Source organism: Pogoniulus pusillus, chromosome 7, assembly GCF_015220805.1.
Source record: "Pogoniulus pusillus isolate bPogPus1 chromosome 7, bPogPus1.pri, whole genome shotgun sequence".
Classification (NCBI taxonomy): domain Eukaryota; kingdom Metazoa; phylum Chordata; class Aves; order Piciformes; family Lybiidae; genus Pogoniulus; species Pogoniulus pusillus.
The window spans coordinates 42,126,244-42,146,896 of NC_087270.1; the positions used below are offsets into that span (position 1 = coordinate 42,126,244).

The 20,653-nt window shown below is 46.5% G+C and overlaps 1 protein-coding gene across 1 annotated transcript in view; it reads right to left on the reverse strand.

Annotated features, from left to right (window-relative positions):
- TFAP2D (transcription factor AP-2 delta) overlaps positions 1-4,083 on the reverse strand; it is a 53,032-nt gene extending 48,949 nt beyond the window's left edge. The window contains exon 1 of the mRNA XM_064146708.1: positions 3,538-4,083. Coding sequence (XP_064002778.1) covers positions 3,538-4,083 — 546 coding nt within the window. The remainder of the gene's footprint in view (positions 1-3,537) is intronic.
- Positions 4,084-20,653: the final 16,570 nt, after the last annotated feature.

Sequence of the window (20,653 nt, forward strand, 5' to 3'; positions counted from 1 at the left end):
AAGATACAGAAACCCAAAGAGCTCACACAGCTTTTGTTTTGTTACACAGAAACAATAGTTAAGGTGAACAGGGGAAAAACCCACAGCTACTCTCAGCGAACTCCAGTGCTTTGGCGAAATCCCACCCCACCCTGAAGTCTGCCCCTACCCCATGAAATGCAGGGTAATTATCACTTTAATTGTTATTTAAATAGGGCTTTATCCTGAACTGGGGAGTTAGAGCGGCAGTTCTGCAGCAGGATAGAGAGAGAAAACCAGCACTCTGAAGTGAAGTGTGTTGCCTCTCTAGAGTCGCACGTACAAAGGAAAAAATACACTTTAACATAGTATTTTTCTATGTTTAGCTGGTGTATATATATATATATATATATATATATATATATATATATATATACAGAGAAAGAGAGCTAAATTCATGTATACATATGTTTCACTGAGGCTTCTATGCCAATTCTCAAAGTGTACACAAAGTAGACAAAGAGCGCAAACAGCAGACGAGCTAGTGGGCTCTGCCGGCTACACAGAGCCGTAAGGGTATTGTAACAATGCGTGTGTCCGCACATAGGTGGGGATGAATATGCATCTGTGCGCGCACACACACAGGCACCCATGTGTGAGCCTGGGGTGAAGAACCATCCAAAAACCTGCCTAGGGCTTTTGGTGCTCACCCGACTAGATCTCTCTTCTTTATTCTCCTGTTACAAGACTGATTATTTGGGGATCTTCGCCCTCCTTAATAAATATTTTTATTGGAAATGATAAAAGGGTTGGGTTTTCTTTGGGTTTTTCCTTATGTTAGGGTTAAAAAAACAAAGCAAAGCAAAACAAAAACAACACAACAAACCAAATCTAAATCTTTGCCCAGTGGAAATGTGTTAAAGACGCGTTTTCCTCTACAAACAAACGAGGTATTGGACATGAAAGAGGCCTTTAAGGGTGTTAACCTACTCAACAGCCCGTGAAGAGTTAAGTAAATGCGGAGAGAGTCGGTGCATAATAAAACCCCCACTTTACAAAACAACCTTTACAGTCCTGGCTCTCTCCCCCACTTTCACCATATTGGCGCTGGCCCTGTAAGACCTTCCTTTTCAAGGCTCTTTTTTATTTTAAGTGTTCTGCCTTAAAGTGATTATGAAATCAATATGAAAAAAACTTGGCGACTGAGCATAAATTAAAGCGGTGATGGGAAAAGGTGTGACAGTTTTCTTTGTTGCCCATGGAAAATCTTTTTAGGGCACTGAAAGATGCCACTCCAGCTCCAAGACTGTTTGCATCTGTTAGGCTGACTTAAACCGCCCTCGAAACTATTGGACATTCACTTAAAATTCTGTGCAGGGAAAAGTATATTTACATTTGTTGCATTTGAAATGAGGCATATGCTGATGAACGTTTTAAAAAGAAAGACTAAGGAGAAAGGGCAAGACTGGTTAGACTACGATTTGGGTTTAAAAGTATTTCTGCGAAGTTCTGTTTCTATTCGCCACCAAAACGCTTCCTTCTAAGCACAAACTGACATTTACACAACTCTAAGTTTGTTCAAAGTTATCTAAATCATAACGACAAATATGAATATTTTCAACTTCTCACCACTCAGCCTTTTCGATACCTCAGCACACTCCCTCTTGTGTTCGGGAAAAGAGGGAGGAGGGAAAAATAAAGAAAGGAATAGGTACAAAGACCTAAGTCTTTCAATTTCAAATAAAAATGTGATCGAAAGAAGAATATTTTCCAAATGAAAAACGTTGATTTTTTTTCTTCTTAGAATAAATATAAAGAGACTATTCCCGTAGCAGCTTAACCAATCTCTCTCTCTTCCCCTCCCTCCCCCCCTTTCTTTCTTTCTTTCTCTCTCTCTTTTTTTAATGGAAACATGTTGTTTGGTCGGATGACATTGCATAAATGACCAGTTGAATGGCACTAAGTCGAAAATTGGATAAACTATGGTGCTTTTTTTGCCCGGGATTTAGGCATTGTCTGGTGTCTTGCAAACGTTCCTAATCCCCTCTTTTGAAAAATACAAGGCTTTGTGCCTGCCAAAGAAAAAAAATTTGTACAGATACAAAAAAATCAGCAGCAGACGTGGTTATAAAAAGGAGTAAATAGGTTTTAGTTGGGCTGAGCAGTGAATAGCAAGGTTCTTTTTTTAACTTTTTGGGGTTTTTTTTTGAGGGCGGTAACATAAGGAAATCCTTGTGAAAAATGCAAACAACAACAAAAAATATGGCCATAATGGATAAAATGACATAGTGAATTTGACTGGAGAAAGCTAGGTTTGAATAGTTACGGTCTCCTCCTCAGAGCTAGAAAAGATAACGATCTTGGTTGTTGGCTCGTTGAATTATTTTACTCCTTAAGAAATAAATCGAGGGTTTGTGGGTTTGTTTTGGTTTGCTTTTTAAAGGAAGAATACATAAGCCTCATCAGTTTCACAAACTTTGGGGTTTTCCCAAGCCTTTGACCTTTCCCGTCTTTTTTGGAAGGACCAACATAGTGTGCTTTGTATGACTGGAAGCGAGATTTGGGGGGAAAGTAAGTACAGTAAATACGGTCTTGTTTGCCTGTCCCCGCTGGTCGGTAGCCCTCTAGTTCCTCAGCTCCTCGGGAGAAGGAAGGTTTGCTTTTGATTTGGAGGACTTTCCGAAATGGGTGTTAGATACAAGAGGGCGTAGTTGGCAGTTTTGGAAACAAAATTCATGTAAGCAATCGGCTTGATTTACCGGAGGTAAATTTTTAGTGAGTGGGAAAGGATTTCTGAGCGGAAAAGGCTCAGGTTTTGATACAGGGATTTTTTAATGAGTCGAGATGCCGGTTAGGAGAGAATAGGTGAGTGATTAGACGCACACATTAATTCGTTCATCGTTATCTCTCGCTATTAACACCTAGATCGGCTATTGCGGGGGGTATTTACCATACTGAATATTTCTGACGCACGTTTGCTCCCGTTTGTTTCTTCCCTGCCTCGTGCCTCGGACTTGAACGAAAGGTTTGCCTTTGTATGCGTGTCGGAAGCAAATTTGTTTCCTGCCCTGCTTTCCCCCCTCTTATCCTGCCCCATCGCTAACACATTTCCCCGTCTTGTAGGTGCAAGTTGCTCAAGCAGTTCCTTTCACCGAGAGAAAGGAAAAGTTTAGGACAAACAGGAAGGTGGGCTGGGTTTGCTTTTGTGTTTCTTTCGCGAGGGCTGGTGCACACACACGCGGACCCCTCACAGGCACACACGCACCCGAGCTCTCCGGATGAGTCCCACCGTCTCAGTCACAACAGAGACACAACCCACGCGGGGAAGCCGGGCGTGCGTTTAGGTTTTTTGTTGTTGTTTGGCTAAGAAAGTCTACTGGCTGCTTTATTTTTTCCCTTCCCCACACAATTTTTGTTGCTTCTATTCTAGAGGGCTCAGCTGTGGATCAGATTTTAGGTGAATCTTTCCTCCTTTGTATGAGCTGTTCTGAGCAAAGGAAAATGGGGAGGGTGAGGGGGGAACCAGGGCAGGGGGAGGGGAGAAGTAGGTGCCTCCAAAGGAAATCGCATGCTATTTACCTGCAAATCGTCTGCTCCCGAGGCTGCAAGCCCGAGGCTTGGTCCTGGCAGGAGTCTTTGATCTGGATGCATCCCATATTGGGATCCATGGCTCATAAGAGACAGGTCGTGGCGGCGGTAAGCATCTAAGCACCCCAGCTCTCTCCTCTGCTCGTCCAAGCAAGAGGACTTGAGCGCCCGCGCATTGTGCAGGTTGATAAAATCAGTGGGTTCCCCATGGTGGATCTGCTGGTAGTATTGCTGGGAGTGATGGAGAGAGTTCAAGGAGTAAGCGTCGGGGTTGACTGCCGGGTGGCTGTGTTGGAACTCGTAGTGGAAGGACTGGTGGTGCAGTGGGGTGTACTGGTGGTTAGTGGAGAAGTACGGGGAAGCAAACTCGGTGCCCGTGGTAGAGTAAGTGAGAGGAGATGAGGAGGAATAGGCGACGGTCGAGTTGGCCACAGACTCCAGGCATCCAAGCTGCATCAAACGGTAACTGTTTGATCCGTCATGACGTATCTGAAAGGAAGAAGTGAAAAGAAGACCCCAAAACTGGAGGTTTGTCATTGAAAGCCCCGTGTGCGCTTCTGCCGAGCACTTTGTCCTGCATAGCTTCTCCCCCTGCAGAAACGTCTAAGCCTGCGAGCGGCAACCCCAGCAACAAAAGATCCTTTCCTACCTTGGGCTGGTGCCATAGAGGTCTGTTCAAAAAATCATAAACAGCCCAACCTGCCCTTAATACCGTCAAGCGAAAGAAATCCACGCACCGAAATAAAAACTATCTATCTTTCTATCTGTCCATCCATCCATCCACCTCCTGATCACAGCTGCAATATCTGGGGCTGACACACAAAAAAAAGTCATCAAACAGAGGAAACTAACGACAATACACACAACTCCCGTCCCTGGGTTACAGCGTTACACATTGAGAAAGCTTCGCCGCCTGCTTGCCTTTGCCTTCCTTTCTTCCTTCCTCTCCTTCTCTCTCTCTCTCTCTTTTTTTTTGAACCCCTATTTTTCTTTCTTTTTAAAATAACGAATCAGATCCAAAATTCCTTCCCCCCCCCTCCTTTTCCCGCGTTTCGAAAGAAAAGGGGAGTCCTGCTTTTTAGTGAGAACTCCCCATTCCGGGCGAGCTGCTGGTGATTTCCCTCCACTTCATTATATTATTAGGGGTATTATTCTGATTTTCGTTCTGGCAACGGTTTTAACGTGGTAATGAGTTGCCCTTTCTGGCGACAGATGTCATAACGAATTTTCTCTCTATACTTCTTTAAGTTATCTCTGAAGCCGGATTATAATTAAATGTAACGGTCCAATATGGATTAAAAAAAAAGTGGAAACAACCGCACAGGCACATCCACACACACAGATGCACACACAAGCGCACACACACATCCACACACCCGCACACACACCCGCTCGCTCACACACACAAAATACCTCTGCATCGTGGACGAGACCTGGAAAGGTAGTTGACATTTTTTGGTTTTCTCCGGGAGAAAAAAAAAAAAAAAAAAAAAAAAAAAAAAAAAAAAAAAAAAAAAAGGAAAGAAAGAGGAAAAAAAAAATTCAAATCAAAACCTTCTGGATAGAAAAAATAAAAAAATAAAAAATCCCCCTCTCCAATTAAAAAAAAAAAAAAAAAAGAAAGGAAAAAAAATCCAAAGTTCACGTATTTCCCCAATTTTTTGGGGGGCTTTTTTTTTTTTTTTTTTTTTAGGAAAAAATCTCTACAGACAGAGAGAATTTGCAATGTATCTGCATAGATCAGATCGCTCGCTTTTCCATGCACCTCCTTAAAAACCTGTAGGAACAAAATTTTCCCTCTGCACAAAAGCTGCTCCCTGGATCAGATTTTGTACTTGCTGGGTATTTCTTTGGCTGATGTCGTAGGTCCCTTGGTAATATAGAAGTTTTGAAAATTAAGCATCAGCACTGAGAACTGGGAGGACAATAGATAGAGGAGCTTCATCCCAGGAGACAAGGAATAAATATTGTATCTTCGCCTAATAAGGAACTGTAGGTTCTTTCAACATTTTTATACATTTTTTCCTCCACTCTTTAGAATGCTTTTTCTTACCCAGGCTAATGTGGGAGCTAATCTGATCGAAGGGGGTATTTTGTGAACATTTTATTGGGAAGACATAAAGCTAATATAAATTAATATATATTATTAAACCATCCTTTTCCATAGGTAAGTGCTCCTTCCTGTTGATTTATAATGCTTTTAAATACTGACCAGCATCTAAGATTGCACATTTGTATGTGTGTCTGTTTGACTGTATTTCTTTTTTTTCCCTAAATGAAAACGATGTGGTTTGGTTTGGTATTTCTTTTTTTTTTTTTACCCTTGCATTTACATCGAATTTAAGTCCACCCCACACTCCAACCTGCTTTTAAAGCTTCCTAATATGTTATCTTACAGGGTTCTTTAAATAGCATTTTCAAGCATAAAGCTAGGGTGAGACCACAAAATATCACTGCAGTGGCATATTATATGGAGCTCTACATAAAATACATATAGATCTACGGCACTGCATCCGCCTGTACAGGAGAAAGCAAACTAGGGAAGGGAACGTATGAGGTAAAGACCACTGCTAGCTGTTTTCCCGTCGACATTTGGAAGTGCCGATGTATTTTAGTGATGGGAATGCACGGGGACTGCGCAGCCCTGGCTTGCAAAGCTGAAGGGGGGACGTTATTTATTTATTTAGTGACACGGGTCCTAGGAGTTGCCACTTGGGGAATAAGTCCCCTCTGCCTGCTCGGCGCCCCACCACCTCCGCCTTGTCCCTCTGCCTCCGTCCCCAGGTAGTGGCTCTCCAGCACCCGAAGTGATTGCGGGCACCGCACCGGCAGGGCCCGGGGTGGGGGCTGCCCGCTGCCAGGCGGGCTCGGGGCGGGGTGTGTGTGTGGGGTGTCATACACCCTTTGAGAGGATGCCAGCCCAAATGACATTTCCCGGCGGGGTGGCTCTGCTGATGGCTAGCTTCCACAAATGATAAGCCTGGAGATAGGAGAGGGTGTAACTTGCTTTTAATTGCCATTTAATTTGGGTTGCTTTTAAGCGTTTAAGCTGCGAAGGTGTCTTAATCATAACCGCAGGCAAATAGGCATGTGGCTCTCCCTGCCTCTCCTCTGTTGTTTTTTTTTTCCAAGGTCCGGGTTTTGGGAGGGTTTATTGGTATCTGTTCATGCAGGCTAACAGGAGCTGTCATTCAGCCCTCTTTTCTTTCTACAAATGGACAAAGGCACACGAGTGGAATTGAAATGGGAAAGTGCGTTCATCCAGGCGTGCCGAGGGGTCAGCACCAAACACCTCGGCCCTCTCCGGAGCACTGCTGGCGAACCAGGGCTCGGCGGAGCAGGGCTCACTCCCGAGCCTCCCTGCCCCGCCTTTCCTACCGAGGAAAGAGAAGTAGGAAGAAAACGAGGAGGAGGAGAGGAAAAGGGAGAGGAAAGGAGGAAAAGGAAGGAAGGCAGGCAGGAAGGCAAGAAGGAAGGCAGACAGGAAGGCAGGAGGACAGGAAGGAAGGAAGGAAGGAAGGAAGGAAGGAAGGAAGGAAGGAAGGAAGGATGGATTTGGAAATTCAGAGGGAAGTAATTCAGAATTTGGAATTTGGATTTCGAAGGAAGGGAGGAAGGGAGAAAGGGAGGGAGGAAGAAAAGGAGGGTTTCTTTCTTAATTTTTTAATTTCCTACCATTCTAATGCTGGTAATGGAGTTTAAAAAAATCCCCAAATATACATTTTGAGTAAATTCTAGGAATTTCTTCCAGTTCAGATTTTGTTTGCACTCCTCAGGGTTTTGGTAGCCGAGATAATAAGAGAATACATGAAAAATGGGCAAGCACTGCACTTTTCAACCCCCCCCTTGGAGCCTGGCGAGTACAGGAGGAGCAGTCACACTGTCCTTTAGCAGAAAGGCTTAGACCTAACAATAAAAAAAGTTAAGACACCTTCGGCACACCCTGCTGATGAAAGGAGCAGTGTCCCTTTCCTCCGAGGAGGAAGGCAGCCCCCTTCCCACTCAGCCAGATCGCCGCACCTCTCAGCGCGGCAGATCTCCCCCGGCCGGGGATTTGCTCTGCGCTACCTTAGTCCTACCTGGGTCTTTTTCTGCGGGGAGGAGGGGGATGTTTCCCTCGACCTATCAAGGCAAACCCAGAGGGGAGACGACCCAGAGAGAGGAGCGCGGAGCGCAGCCCAGCCCCTGGCCCGGTTTAGGGCTCTCCGCGAAGGCAGCGCATCTCACCAGCTCCCCTCCACAGAGCACTGCCCGTCTATGGCTTGTATTTTCAGACAGGTACGGGTGTAGGAGAGGCGGGGAAAGGATTTGGGCTCAGATTTCCTTCTTTTGAAACCTGCGGGTACCGTGGTACGGTTATCACTCCACTGCCCAGATCCTCTGAGTGCAAGGGAAGATAAACATAGTGTGCAAGGGCTGTTGCTTTCCCAACTGGCTTCCCGAGCTGCCAGAAGAGCACCCCACAGCAAGAGATCTATCTTGAGAGAGATCTCCCCCCTGGTCTGACCCCTTCCCCCTCCATGCCCCCCTTCCCACGCACCCAGACAAACGCAGAGCCGAAACACCAGCCAGCTCGCAGCCCAACCTCGAACAACAACAAAGCCACCAAAATGGTTTTGTTTGGAGGAAAGTTTATAAGAAACTCGGCTTGCCAGATGCACGTTACTGGTCAGTTCCATCTGTTAGCTTCGCTTGCAGAGCCCCCAAAAATCATATAGACCATTTGTGCTTTTAATTCCCCCTCAATCCAATTAATAACTCAAGTCCAACTGCAAAGCACTTATTAACTGCTCCCGAAGAAAATCTTTCAGGAAAGTTAATTGGAAGCTTTCTGATGCTGCAAAGAGCACCAGGAGCTAATGGTCAGAGCAGATAGCCTTCCCATTGAGTTTCATTCTGTCTGGGTGTGTTGTTTATCCCCTGCTTAAAGTTTTCTTCTGCTTCTAAGCTTCTAACCAAAGTTGTGGCTTTGTTTTGTTTTGTTTTTAATCTCCTTTTATTTATGTATTTTTACAGAATCTGAAAATATCTGATTGGGCTGCTGGGAGGAGTGGAGATGTGGGGTTGAAAAGCAAGGAAATAAAAGCTCTCTCTCTGGGATCATCTCTGGGAGCTCAGTGAAGTGTGCAAAGTGGCTGGTGCTGCTGCAGGGACAGAGTCTGGTCTTGACGTCTGGCTGCTGTGTGAGTGCAGCTCCCTGGGCTGACAGCTTCCTCACGTTGTGGTTGTGTTGCAAACGTTCCCCAGCATGTAGGAACCTGAAAGCACAAAATTTCCTGCAAGATTTCCTTCCTACTTTAGTTCCTGCATTTTGCTCATTACCTAATAATTGTTTATTTTGTTTCCCGATTAAGAGCCTTCTCTTTCACTGAGGGTCACCAAAACTTGTTCTGGGCTTGACCAAAACTTCTGACAATTTTTTCTACTCTTTTCTGTCTCTGAGTGAGACCAGAGAGGAGTTCAGGCCATCCAAAGCAACTGGGGTTAGCAGTGTCAGGACATTCCTGGAACAGGGTCCGTACTCTGTGATATCCTGTTCTGTGAAAGAACCAAAGAGAAGTCCCCCTTTTGCACTGAGCAAATTCTCTTTTCCATCTGGTTCATCATCTTCAGTTCCTACAGTATGGGGACTGTGAGCTCTGGGGACAGTCAGTTGAAAGGAAAGCAGTCCCAGATCCTCTTGCTGTGTCATTAGGTTCTGCACATTGCTTGTAGATCTATTGTTGTTCATCCCTTGTCGTCTTCTCCATCTCCCTCCCCCTTAGAATCACAGAATCAGTCAGGGCTGGAAGGGACCACAAGGATCAGCCAATTCCAACCCCCCTGCCATGCTCAGGGACACCCTACCCTAGAGCAGGCTGCACACAGCCTCAGACAGCCTGGCCATAAACATCTTCAGGGATGAGGCTTCTGCCACCTCCCTGGGCAACCCATTCCAGCCTCTCACCACTCTCAGGATCAACAACTTCCTCCTCACCTCCAGGCTGAACTTACCCATCTCCAGCATTGCTACCTTCCTCCCACTCCTGGCACTCCCTGATATCCTCAGAAGTCCCTCCCCAGCTTTTTTGTAGCCCACTTCAGATCCTGGAAGGCCACAAGAAGGTCACCTGGGAGCCTCTTCTCCACCTCAACAGCCCCAACTCTTTCTGTCTGTGCTCACAGCAGAGCTGCTGCAGCCCTCTGAGCATCCTCGGGGCCCTTCTCTGGACACACTCCAGCATCTCCACATCCCTCTTGTCCCAGGGGCTCCAGAACTGGCTGCAGTACTCCAAGCAGGGTCTCAGCAGAGCAGAGCAGAGCAGAGGGGCAGAATCCCCTCCCTGGCCCTGCTGGCCACACTTCTGCTGCTGCAGCCCAGGCTCTGCTTGGCTTTCTGGGCTGCAAGTGCACACTGCTGGCTCCTGCTGAGCTTCTCCTCCAGCAGCACCCCCAAGTCTCTCTCCTCAGGGCTGCTCTCCAGCCACTCACTGCCCAGCCTGGATTTGTGCTTGGGATTGCCCTGCCCCAAATGCAGGACCGTGCACTTGGTGTTGAAAATCCTTTTCTCCTCCTGTTCCCCATGTCCATCGAGCTTCTCTGTCTTAGCTGGCAGGGGAGCTGAATCTAAATATGGACCTCTGGGTGCTGGGTATCCCCACCTCATCTTTCCTTGAACTTTGGAAGGAGGGAAAACCCTGGGAGAGGCCCAGGGCATTGCAGGTTGGAGTGAAGGAGTTGACTTCATCCCCTTACATACAGACACAGACCACCCACCTTCATGTTGAGGCCAGTCTGTCTGTTTGCAGACCTTACCAGTCACCCAAATGGAGGAGGGCAATCCCTGCCTGGTAAATAAATAAATCCTGTGCACTATCATGGGGTGCAAGAGATCACAGGGAGATAAAAAAAATCATTTCTTTTTCTTTTTCTCCTCTAAGTATCATCATTTGGAGAGCACAAGTTACACTGTATTGCTCTTTTCTCTTCCAAGGAGGGTAGAAGAAGATTTGACAGCAGAGGTCACAGATTGGTGCATGTGTGACCAACGAAGGTGGGGAGCTTTGGAGGAGGTTTCTTCAAGCTATAAGATGAGAGATATCCAGCAAAACCTGCCCACTCCCCACCCCTCTGAACACAGCTAACCTCTTCAAAACCCACCATGGTATTTCCTCCTCCTTGCCAATTTGTATTCTGCCTCACCACAACAGCCGAAAGGCAACATAATGGGACAGAGAAAATGCATTTGCAAGCAATTAAAATGCTGTGAATAGATTAGTCAAAAATTAAAGGGGATAACTGGTGTCTCCAGTCATTTCTTTGATAGCAGCAAGACTTCCTGCTCACTGAAGCTTTCAGGAAGGCTCAGGGGAAGCTCTATCTCAACTCAAGTACCTGGCATCACTCAGAGTAAATGCAAAAGAGAGAGGTGACATAGCCACAAAGGTGTCAATATTGATCAATATTGCCTTGCAAAAAAAACCCCTCCCAAAACCTAGATGTATGCTCACTTGATGTGAAGCCCACTCATGACAGTCTGTACAAGGACTGAGAGGGCAAAGTTTGTGGTGACTGCACTGCAATGTGACTTTCTGGGCATTTGGTGAGAGTGATTCGTTGACTACCCTACTCTTCCCCTTCTTTTCTTGGTTCACCTGCCCTGTCCTCCCTCTCCTTAATCTCTCTCTTCCCTGCTGGCTGTTACCTATTTCTGACTGAAAGGAACTGTCAGCTGCAGAGTCCATGTCCCTGCTGTGCTGCTGTTTGTGATGAGGGTTGTGGTGAAGTGACTCCCCTGCTTTGTTCTTCAACCACATTGTCCTACGACCGTAGGTGTATTTCTTCCACGGAGAGGCTCCTCACATTTATGCTCTCAGCTGATCTTGCAGTCATCTCATTTCTGCATCTCCTGCCTGTTTCCCCACAGATTCCTGAGCCACTGAGTGCCCCATCCCATCTGTCTTTGCTCTCCAGCCAGACACTAAGAAAGCAGCTTCTCTTGGCTCCGGCTTGTACAGGCGTGGAGCTCCTGCCGAGGGCCCCTTCTTACATGGCTCCTAGGGCTGTACCTGCTCCATGGAGTCCTCTCCACCTGGTCCTCCTTGACAACAGCCTCTGGTGTACCTTGGTCTTTCACACACTCCTGCTTTAAGGCATGTGTTTCATTGCCACCCATGTGTTTTCAAGCTGTCTACCGTTTCTCTCTCCTTTAGGCACCTGCATCAAGAAAACAGGCTGCTTCCACTCCTCCCCTTTTGGGATTTCTCCCCTTTCCATCTTCACACAACACTGTGGTTTTGCCAGGGCCTTTTAGTGCCATATTCTTAATTTCTGTCAGAATCTCTGCCTCACCCCTTAGGGGGCTAACACAACAACGGTGGCAGCTGTCCTCTCTCCAGTTCTGCAAACACTGAGACAGTGAAAAACCTCCCTCCCTTCTTCCAGTTTTCTCCTGAAAGCAAAATCTACTTCTCTCAGTTGCTCATGCCATTTCTTAGGGGCCATCTTGAACTTCCACGGACCTCTTCTGTACTTGAAAAATATCATAGAGTCATAGAATCAGTCAGGGTTGGAAGGGACCACAAGGAGCAGCCAGTTCACAGTATCAGAGTATCACCAAGGTTGGAAGAGACCTCACAAATCATCAAGTCCAACCCTTTACCACAGAGCTCAAGGCCAGACCATGGCACCAAGTGCCACGTCCAGTCCTGCCTTGAACAGCTCCAGGGACGGCGACTCTACCACCTCCCTGGGCAGCCCATTCCAGTGCCCAATGACTCTCTCAGGGAAGAACTTTCTCCTCACCTCCAGCCTAAATCTCCCCTGGCACAGCCTGAGGCTGTGTCCTCTCGTTCTGGTGCTGGCCACCTGAGAGAAGAGAGCAACCTCCTCCTGGCCACAACCACCCCTCAGGTAGTTGTAGACAGCAATAAGGTCACCCCTGAGCCTCCTCTTCTCCAGGCTAACCAATCCCAGCTCCCTCAGCCTCTCCTCGTAGGGCTGTGCTCAAGGCCTCTCCCCAGCCTCGTTGCCCTTCTCTGGACACACTCAAGCATCTCAATGTCCCTCCTAAACTGGGGAGCCCAGAACTGAACACAGCACTCAAGGTGTGGTCTAACCAGTGCAGAGTACAGGGGCAGAATGACCTCCCTGCTCCTGCTGACCACACCATTCCTGATGCAGGCCAGGATGCCACTGGCTCTCTTGGCCACCTGGGCACACTGCTGGCTCATGTTCAGGTGGGTATCAATCAGCACCCCCAGATCCCTCTCTGCCTGGCTGCTCTCCAGCTACTCCGACCCCAGCTTGTATCTCTGCATGGGGTTGTTGTGGCCAAAGTGCAGCACCCTGCACTTGGAGCTATTGAATGCCATCCCATTGGCCTCTGCCCATCTGTCCAGGCGGTCAAGGTCCTGCTGCAGAGCCCTTCTGCCCTCCAACACAGTCACATCTGCCCCCAGCTTGGTGTCATCTGCAAACTTGCTGATGACTGACTCCATGCCCTCATCCAGATCATCTATGAAGATGTTAAAGAGGATGGGGCCCAGCACAGACCCCTGAGGGACACCACAAGTGACAGCTGCCAGCTGGATGTGGCACCATTCACCACCACTCTCTGGGTCCGGCCCTCCAGCCAGTTCCTAACCCAGCACAGAGTGTTGCCATGCAAGCCGTGGGCTGACAGCTCCAACCCCCCTGCCATGCCCAGGGACACCCTACCCTAGAGCAGGCTGCACACAGCCTCAGCCAGCCTGGCCTCAAACACCTCCAGCCATGGGGCCTCAACCACCTCCCTGGGCAACCCATGCCAGCCTCTCACCACTCTCCTGCTCAACAACTTCCTCCTCCCCTCCACTCTGACTCTCCCCACCTCCAGCTTTACTCCATTCCCCCAGTCCTGTCACTCCCTGATATCCTCAAAAGTCCTTCCACAGCTTTTCTGGAGGCCCCCTTCAGATCCTGGAAGGCCACAAGAAGGTCCCCTGGGAGCCTCCTCTGCTCCAGCCTGCACAGCCCCAACTCTTTCAGTCTGTGCTCACAGCAGAGCTGCTGCAGCCCTCTCAGCATCCTCCTGGCCCTGCTCTGGACACACTCCTGCATCTCCACAGCCCTCTTGTCCCAGGGGCTCCAGCACTGGATGCAGTACTCCAGGTGGGGTCTCAGCAGAGTGCAACAGAGGGGCAGAATCCCCTCCCTGGCCCTGCTGGCCACACTTCTGCTGCTGCAGCCCAGGCTCTGCTTGGCTTTCTGGGCTGCAAGTGCAGCCTATTACTAATATCCTTTTACTTTATTGTGCTCTCCTACACAGTCATTTAATGCCTTAATTTGTCTCCTTACACTTACTGCCCTTCAGCAGGTGATCCTCCTAGATCTCTTTTCTCTTTATTTGATCTCTCTTACTCAGGTTGGTCACCTTTGTTTTTTGTCTTTAAGTGCTGTTAGGATCCTGTCACTACCTGAAGACATTTGCTGCCCTGGACAGCCTAATCACAATACTTTCTGGAGGATCCTTTACCAATCACATTTTCTTATCTAATGATTTGTCACATTTCTCATATTCTGTGTGTTTTGCCATTCTGAAAGGGGATGTTTAGTTGCAACCATAGCCCTAACTGGGCTCCAATTCCTCTCCTATGCGAGAGCCTTGCCTTCCACCTCAGCAGCACATCAGCCAGTTCTTTGCTTGTGAGCGGCTGCTGCTTTTGAGTTTGGGGGAAGGAGGAAGGCACAGCTACCACATCAGTGTTTTGTGCTCTTGAGCTGGGATCAAGGGAGAAGCCAGGAATTCTCACTCCAAGAACACTTCTCTATGATAACAATTTTTCTTCCAAGCTGTGGTCTCCTCTGTAGTGGAGAGCCACATGGGCCCAAATAAGCTTACTTATGCCTTGCCTTGCCTGGACACGTTTTCCTGCCCAACCCAGAGGTAAGCACATCAAACGGACAGCAGGGGCACAACAAGCTGCTGCCAGAGTCTGGGCTGCCCAGGGCCCAGGCTGTGTAACACGGTTGCATAAGCCCACGTGCTTAGCTTATGGCCCACCCATGGTATCCCCATATCTGGGGGTACCAGACCTGTGGACCCTTCCTAATTTGGTGTGTTTTGGATGGCTGCCAGATGCCTATTGGACAATATCGTGGCCAAAAGACCAAGCCTGGCCCACATCTGATAAATAGAGCAATCCAGGCAAACAAGAGGCTCTTGCCACTCCCAGCCTGCCTGCTGCTGCCTTTGTCCGCTTTATGCGACCCTTTGTTCCCCGGCTGGATGTTGTTAGGAAGTTCTTCCCAGAGAGAGTGATTGGCACTGGAATGGGCTGCCCAGGGAGGTGGTGGAGTCACCGTGCCTGGAGGTGTTGAAGCCAAGCCTGGCTGGGGCATTTAGTGCCATGGTCTGGTTGATTGGCCAGGGCTGGATGCTAGGTTGGGCTGGATGAGCTCAGAGGTCCTCATCCAATCTTTTCTTACCATTTCCAGCAGAATGGAATAGTGGAAACATTCAGAATTAAGAGAAGGCTTCTCTGACACTTGGCTCTGCACACTGTGAAGTCCAGACCTTCCTGAAGAGAGGCTGGTGCCAACAGCATGTGTAAGACACTTTCACTCAGTTTTAAATACAGTCATCAAAGTTAAGAGGCTTACTTCTACAGAGAGCACCAGGAGAATCTGTATGAGCTACTCCTGCACATTGATGTGGCATCATAGCCATAGCCAAGCACAGCAACAGGAAAAAAGTCCTTATGTCATGGCTATGAGGAGAGGCTGAGGGCCCTGGGGCTGCTCAGTCTGGAGAAAAGAAGACTTAGAGGGGATTTGATAAATGTTTATAGGTATCTGAAGGCTGCCAGGAGAGGGGGACAGGCTCTGCTCACTGCTCCCTGGGATAGGACAAGCAGCAATGGATGGAAGCTGCAGCACAGGAGATTCCAGCTCAACACAAGGGGGAACTTCTTGCCTGTAAGGGTCCCAGAGCCCTGGCACAGGCTGCCCAGAGAGGCTGTGGAGTCTTCTTCTTTGGAGCCTTTCAAGGCCTGTCTGGATGTGTTCCTGTGTGCCCTGAGCTAGATTGTGTGGTCCTGCTGTGGCAGGGAGGTTGGACTGGATGATCTCTTTGGGTCCCTTCCAACCCCTAACATCCTGTGATCCTATGATGCTATGTGATAAGGCTTTTACATCAGACCATCAAAGTTCAGTGGGGACTATCTTTAGAACCTTACATGTTGCTGCTCAGGACAAAGCAGTGGTGATGAAACCTTTACAGATCTCTTCCAGCCCAAACCATTCTATGATTCTACAATGCTACAATTCTAAGCTTCCAGGAAGCTGGAGCTCTTGTAGTTAAGTAACACATCTAATTAAAAGGGTTTATTTTTGTCATGCCAGTCTCATCCCCCAGGACAATTCTAACCCAAACCCTCCACACGTAACCAGCTAAACTGAGACTTTAGAAGTTCTCCTGATCACAAACTGGCTAAGGTGATTTTTTAATCCCCATTATTTTCTGGATGCCTTTCAGTAGAGGAGGCAAAATCTTATCATTAAACTTCTCTCTGGTAGTGAAGAATGAAAACATCTGTAGACTGTGATGTATTAAAGATGTACCTTATATTAGAAACATCCATAATTAATGCAGACATTCCAATAAATAATACAGTGTCAGGTTCTGTGGATTATTGAGTGTACTCCACTGTGCTCATATACTTATGTACTGGCAGTAATAGTGAGTAGGTTTCCTTACCTAATTAAACACTGCTCTCTACTATCTGTTTAAATAGCATTAAGGTTGTGTCACAGACTTAAAAGAGTAAATCAAAGGTAAGGATGACATCTCTGTCCTCAGCTCATGAGTCACCTATTGATGGCTTCTTCCACTTTCCCCCCACCTGCATGCTCACATTTTCCTGGGTGTCATTTTTTAACCTCTAACACTTAATTTCTAGCCTTAACACTTGAAAATTACGTGTAATAACATCAATATTTTAAAGATATTCTTTCCTCAGGAGTCTGGGATTGCTCTGAACAGCTCAAATAAATCTGCATTTAGGTTAAGTAATATATAATTTTCACTGAACACATATATTTGTTAACACATTTAAAATGGGGCTTTTATTGACCCAAGAATCCTGGGTAGGTGCAAAGAAACTGCTCTGTATGTTTCATTGGTTCAGTGTTCAGGCACTTGCCATTAAAATGCATAAAATGTATCCCCAAAACTGAAGCCAGCTACTTCAGAGACATAAGATTCCACTGAGGGAATAGGTATTTATGCTTTAAAAACATATTTTAATTTCCCAATTGATCATAATAGCTCATGCATAAAACCAAGAGATTTTGGGACTTCTGCTACCTTAAAATTGGGCATTAAAATTCATTTGGCAGAAGGAATGGTTGGTTTTTTCCCTCCCCTTCTTTCTAGATAAAAAAAGATCTTATCTGCAACTTCTGATTCTGGAGTGATATCTCTGATAGATTAGATAGACATCAGTCACAACTTGAGAATAGCTGCTGGAGGATTGATAATGAATGTCCTGATAGAGCTGACTGTGAGCTCCATTCTGCATCCACAACTAAGGTCAGTAATCCCTATATGAGGCAGTTGCCTCTATGACCTCTATGGGCCTAAGAAGGCTAGTTAAGGTGGAGGGGTCAGGCAGTAAAAGGCCAGTAGTCTCTTGCATGAGGGCCCTCCTCCAAAGATCATCTTAAGTCAATGTAATTCTTTCCTTGGAATTCAAAGTGCTGTGGAAAATGTCTTAAGTCTTTGGATTGGTATTGTACCCAAACTGTAAGGAGAAGAAAAGGGAGAATAAGAGTGCCATAATGTTCACCCAGAACGTGTCATTAGCAATAAGTTTAGAAGTTATTTCCATGGTCTGAAAGCTGAAAAACCTTTTTAGAGATTCCTTCCTTCCTTCCTTCCTTCCTTCCTTCCTTCCTTCCTTCCTTCCTTCCTTCCTTCCTTCCTTCCTTCCTTCCTTCCTTCCTTCCTTCCTTCCTTCCTTCCTTCCTTCCTTCCTTCCCTCCCTCCCTCCCTCCCTCCCTCCCTCCCTTCCTCCCTCCCTCCCTTGTACTACCATCTGTATAGATGTACATGCGTGTGCCAGTGCTATTGACACTCTAAAGATGCAGTTTCTAAACTCTGGCTTCCACGCTGTGGTTTTCAGCAGTAGTTTCCCTTGATTCATACTGTCTGGCTGTTCTGAAATGATTACTTGCAGAGCAGTGAAGGAAACATAGACAATCATCAGTTTCTGATTGCACAGAATAGAATGACTGCAATTGAAGCACAGTGTTTCCTGTGCTTTAAAGACAATAGGCTATAGCTTACTCACTCCATTCAGCAAAGTGCTCAGCTGAAGAAAACGCTTAACTATTTCTGAGTGTAGAGCTAAAATCAAAGAAGCAAGAAAGTGTCTTTAGCACCAATAAGCAGTATTTATTTGGGGTAAGACTAGGAACTGGAATTTGGGTTAGCAAAGACCAGGACAGCATTTTGATTTGCACACTTCAGGACTTCTAGCAATGCTCATGTATATTTCTCCATTTCATTAGTGAAAAAAATCTGTGGTGACAATAAAGACCCTGTGTCTTCCTCTCTATACACATGTATCACATCTATGCACATCATCCAGATGTATCATGCACTTCTCTGTAGAGATGATACAGGAGCAGACAGATATCACCATGATTTTCATAGCTATTTTGCATCTTAATTTGAGACAAATAAACAATGTTGAAGTGACTGATTAATGTCCATTTGCATCAGCTGAATCTCTGGTCTAGTTTGAAATATAGAAACATACTCCTTTTGTACTTGCAATTCCTCATCACAGCAACAGGAAGTGTCAGTATTTTCTTAGCACTCTCATCTGCCTGCACCTAAGCAGGTTCATGGGGTAGACTTTACACCTTCATTTATATCCCTCCAAATTACCATTCTGGCTATTTTGCATCAAAAGGGCATTTTCCTCAGCTGGAAATAAGAGCATTCACCTTGCCCATACCCTTAACCCTGACCCTAAATTTGCAACACTTAAAGATTAACTTAAACAGAAGATCAATTTTGTTTATAGTGATGAGCATTGATTTTTTTTCTCCCTGAAGTGCATGATGCTGGCCTGGCTATTAATAGAGGAGAAAATATTATTCCCTATGGCTAGAAAGTTCTGTGTCATAAAAGGAAGGTATATCTAATAAAACTGCAAAATAGTTGGGTTGGAAAGAACCTTCAAAGGTCATTCAGTCAACCCCTCCTGCAATAAGCAGGAAGGTGTCTAGAGAAGGGTGACAAAGCTGGTGAGGGGCCTGGAACACAAACCCTATGAGGAGAGGATGAGGGAGCTGGGGTTGTTTAGCCTGGAGAAGAGGAGGCTCAGGGGTGACCTCATTGTTATCTACAACTACCTGAAGGGAGACATCTAACACCTTTTGGGGTAACTGTAAAATAGTTGGGTTGGAAAGAACCTTCAAAGGTCAGCTCAATCCCTCCTGCAATAAGCAGGGACATTTTCAACTAGATTAGATTGGATGGGGCTCTGCATTTCCAGGGATGGGATATCTAACACCTTTTGGGGTGACCTGTTCCAGTATTTAATCAGCCTTGTTGTAGGCAATTTCTTCCTTGTATCTAACCTGAATATATATATATATGTATACATACCCCTCTGTGTGTTTCTATGTCTATCTCCATCTCTATCTCCATCTATCTATCTATAGAATCATAGGATCATAGAATCAGTTAGGGTTGGAAGGGACCACAAGGATCATCTGGTTCCAATCCCCTGCCACGGGCAGGGACACCCTAGCCTAGATCAGGCTGGCCACAGCCTCATGCAGCCTGGCCTTATATATATGCATGTAGATACATACATGGAATGTTATCAGCAGCTTCTCACCTGCTGCCCTGCAGGAGGAGTTTCTAAAATGAAAAGTTACTTTTCTTTATGGTCTTCAAAGAGCCCCCCTGAGCTAGGTTAGTTGTTTGTAGTAACCCAAGGGAGGAAGAAAGCCTGTTTAGCATCCCTCTTCTTCCCTGCAACCAGCAGCAGGCTGTGGTGCAGACGCACCCCGCCGGCCCTCCCTCCCCCTGCCCGCCGCCTCCTCTGCCAGTGCCCCCCATCAGCCCCGCCGGCAGGAGCTGTCCCTTCAGCACCCCGCACCCACCGCCCGCCAAAAGCAACAAAGGGAGAGAAATACTCATTAATTTAAAACCAAACCAAAACCTACAAAAAAAGGGAGGCTTAGGGAGGTGGTGGAGGTGTGGTGGGGGGAAAGCTCAAAAAACAAATCACCAAACCCAAACAAACCACCAAAGAAAAAAAGAAGCCAATCTGCTCAATCCTCTGCCTGCAGGCAGACTCTAACGGAAATCACATATGCTTTGCCTCTCCCTATAAGAAATCTTCATTGGGGCATTAAAATACTTAAAAGGATTAGTCGTTAAATACTTGTACATTTGGTTTAATTCACCAGCAACGCTATGTCACAGGGGTTACAGCAGAGAGCTGCAGAGTTTTAATCTCGCTTGCAGCATTTACCTAGATGTTTTATTCCTTCTGCTGCTTGTTACAGGGGTAATATTAATATCCTGCTTTGTCCAGAGGGAAGAAGTTAAAAAAAAAAAAGAAAGAAAGAAAGAAAGAAAGGAAAAAAAATAAGAAAAAAAAAGAAAAGGAGAAAAAAAAAAAACCAACAACTCCACACCACACCCAAGCTGGCTGCTGTCTGGTGGTATAAAAATATCAAAGAGACTTTTAAAGCAAAATGAAACAAACCAAACCAGCATGAATTAAAGCATGGCATTCCTTCCCACGGCCTGTTGCTTACTCCTGATACAGATCACAGAGGGGTAAGGAGCTATCATGGTAGGAAAACAGAATAGCTTAGTGGCTGACACAGGTCTTGGGGCATAGGAGACAGTGGCTTTGTTTAAAGCCATCACTCCTGTTGGGGTTTTTTAAGCCTCAGTTTCCCTGGGTGGCAGGTGTGCAGCTCCTTTAGAGTTCCTCTCTTAGTGTGGTAGCTGAAAACGCACTGCTCTTGGCAAGGGCCCAGAAGAAGTTGTCTTCAACTAAGCAAAGAATCAGAGGCCATAAATACAATGAAGCCAGGTACAGAAACACCTTAC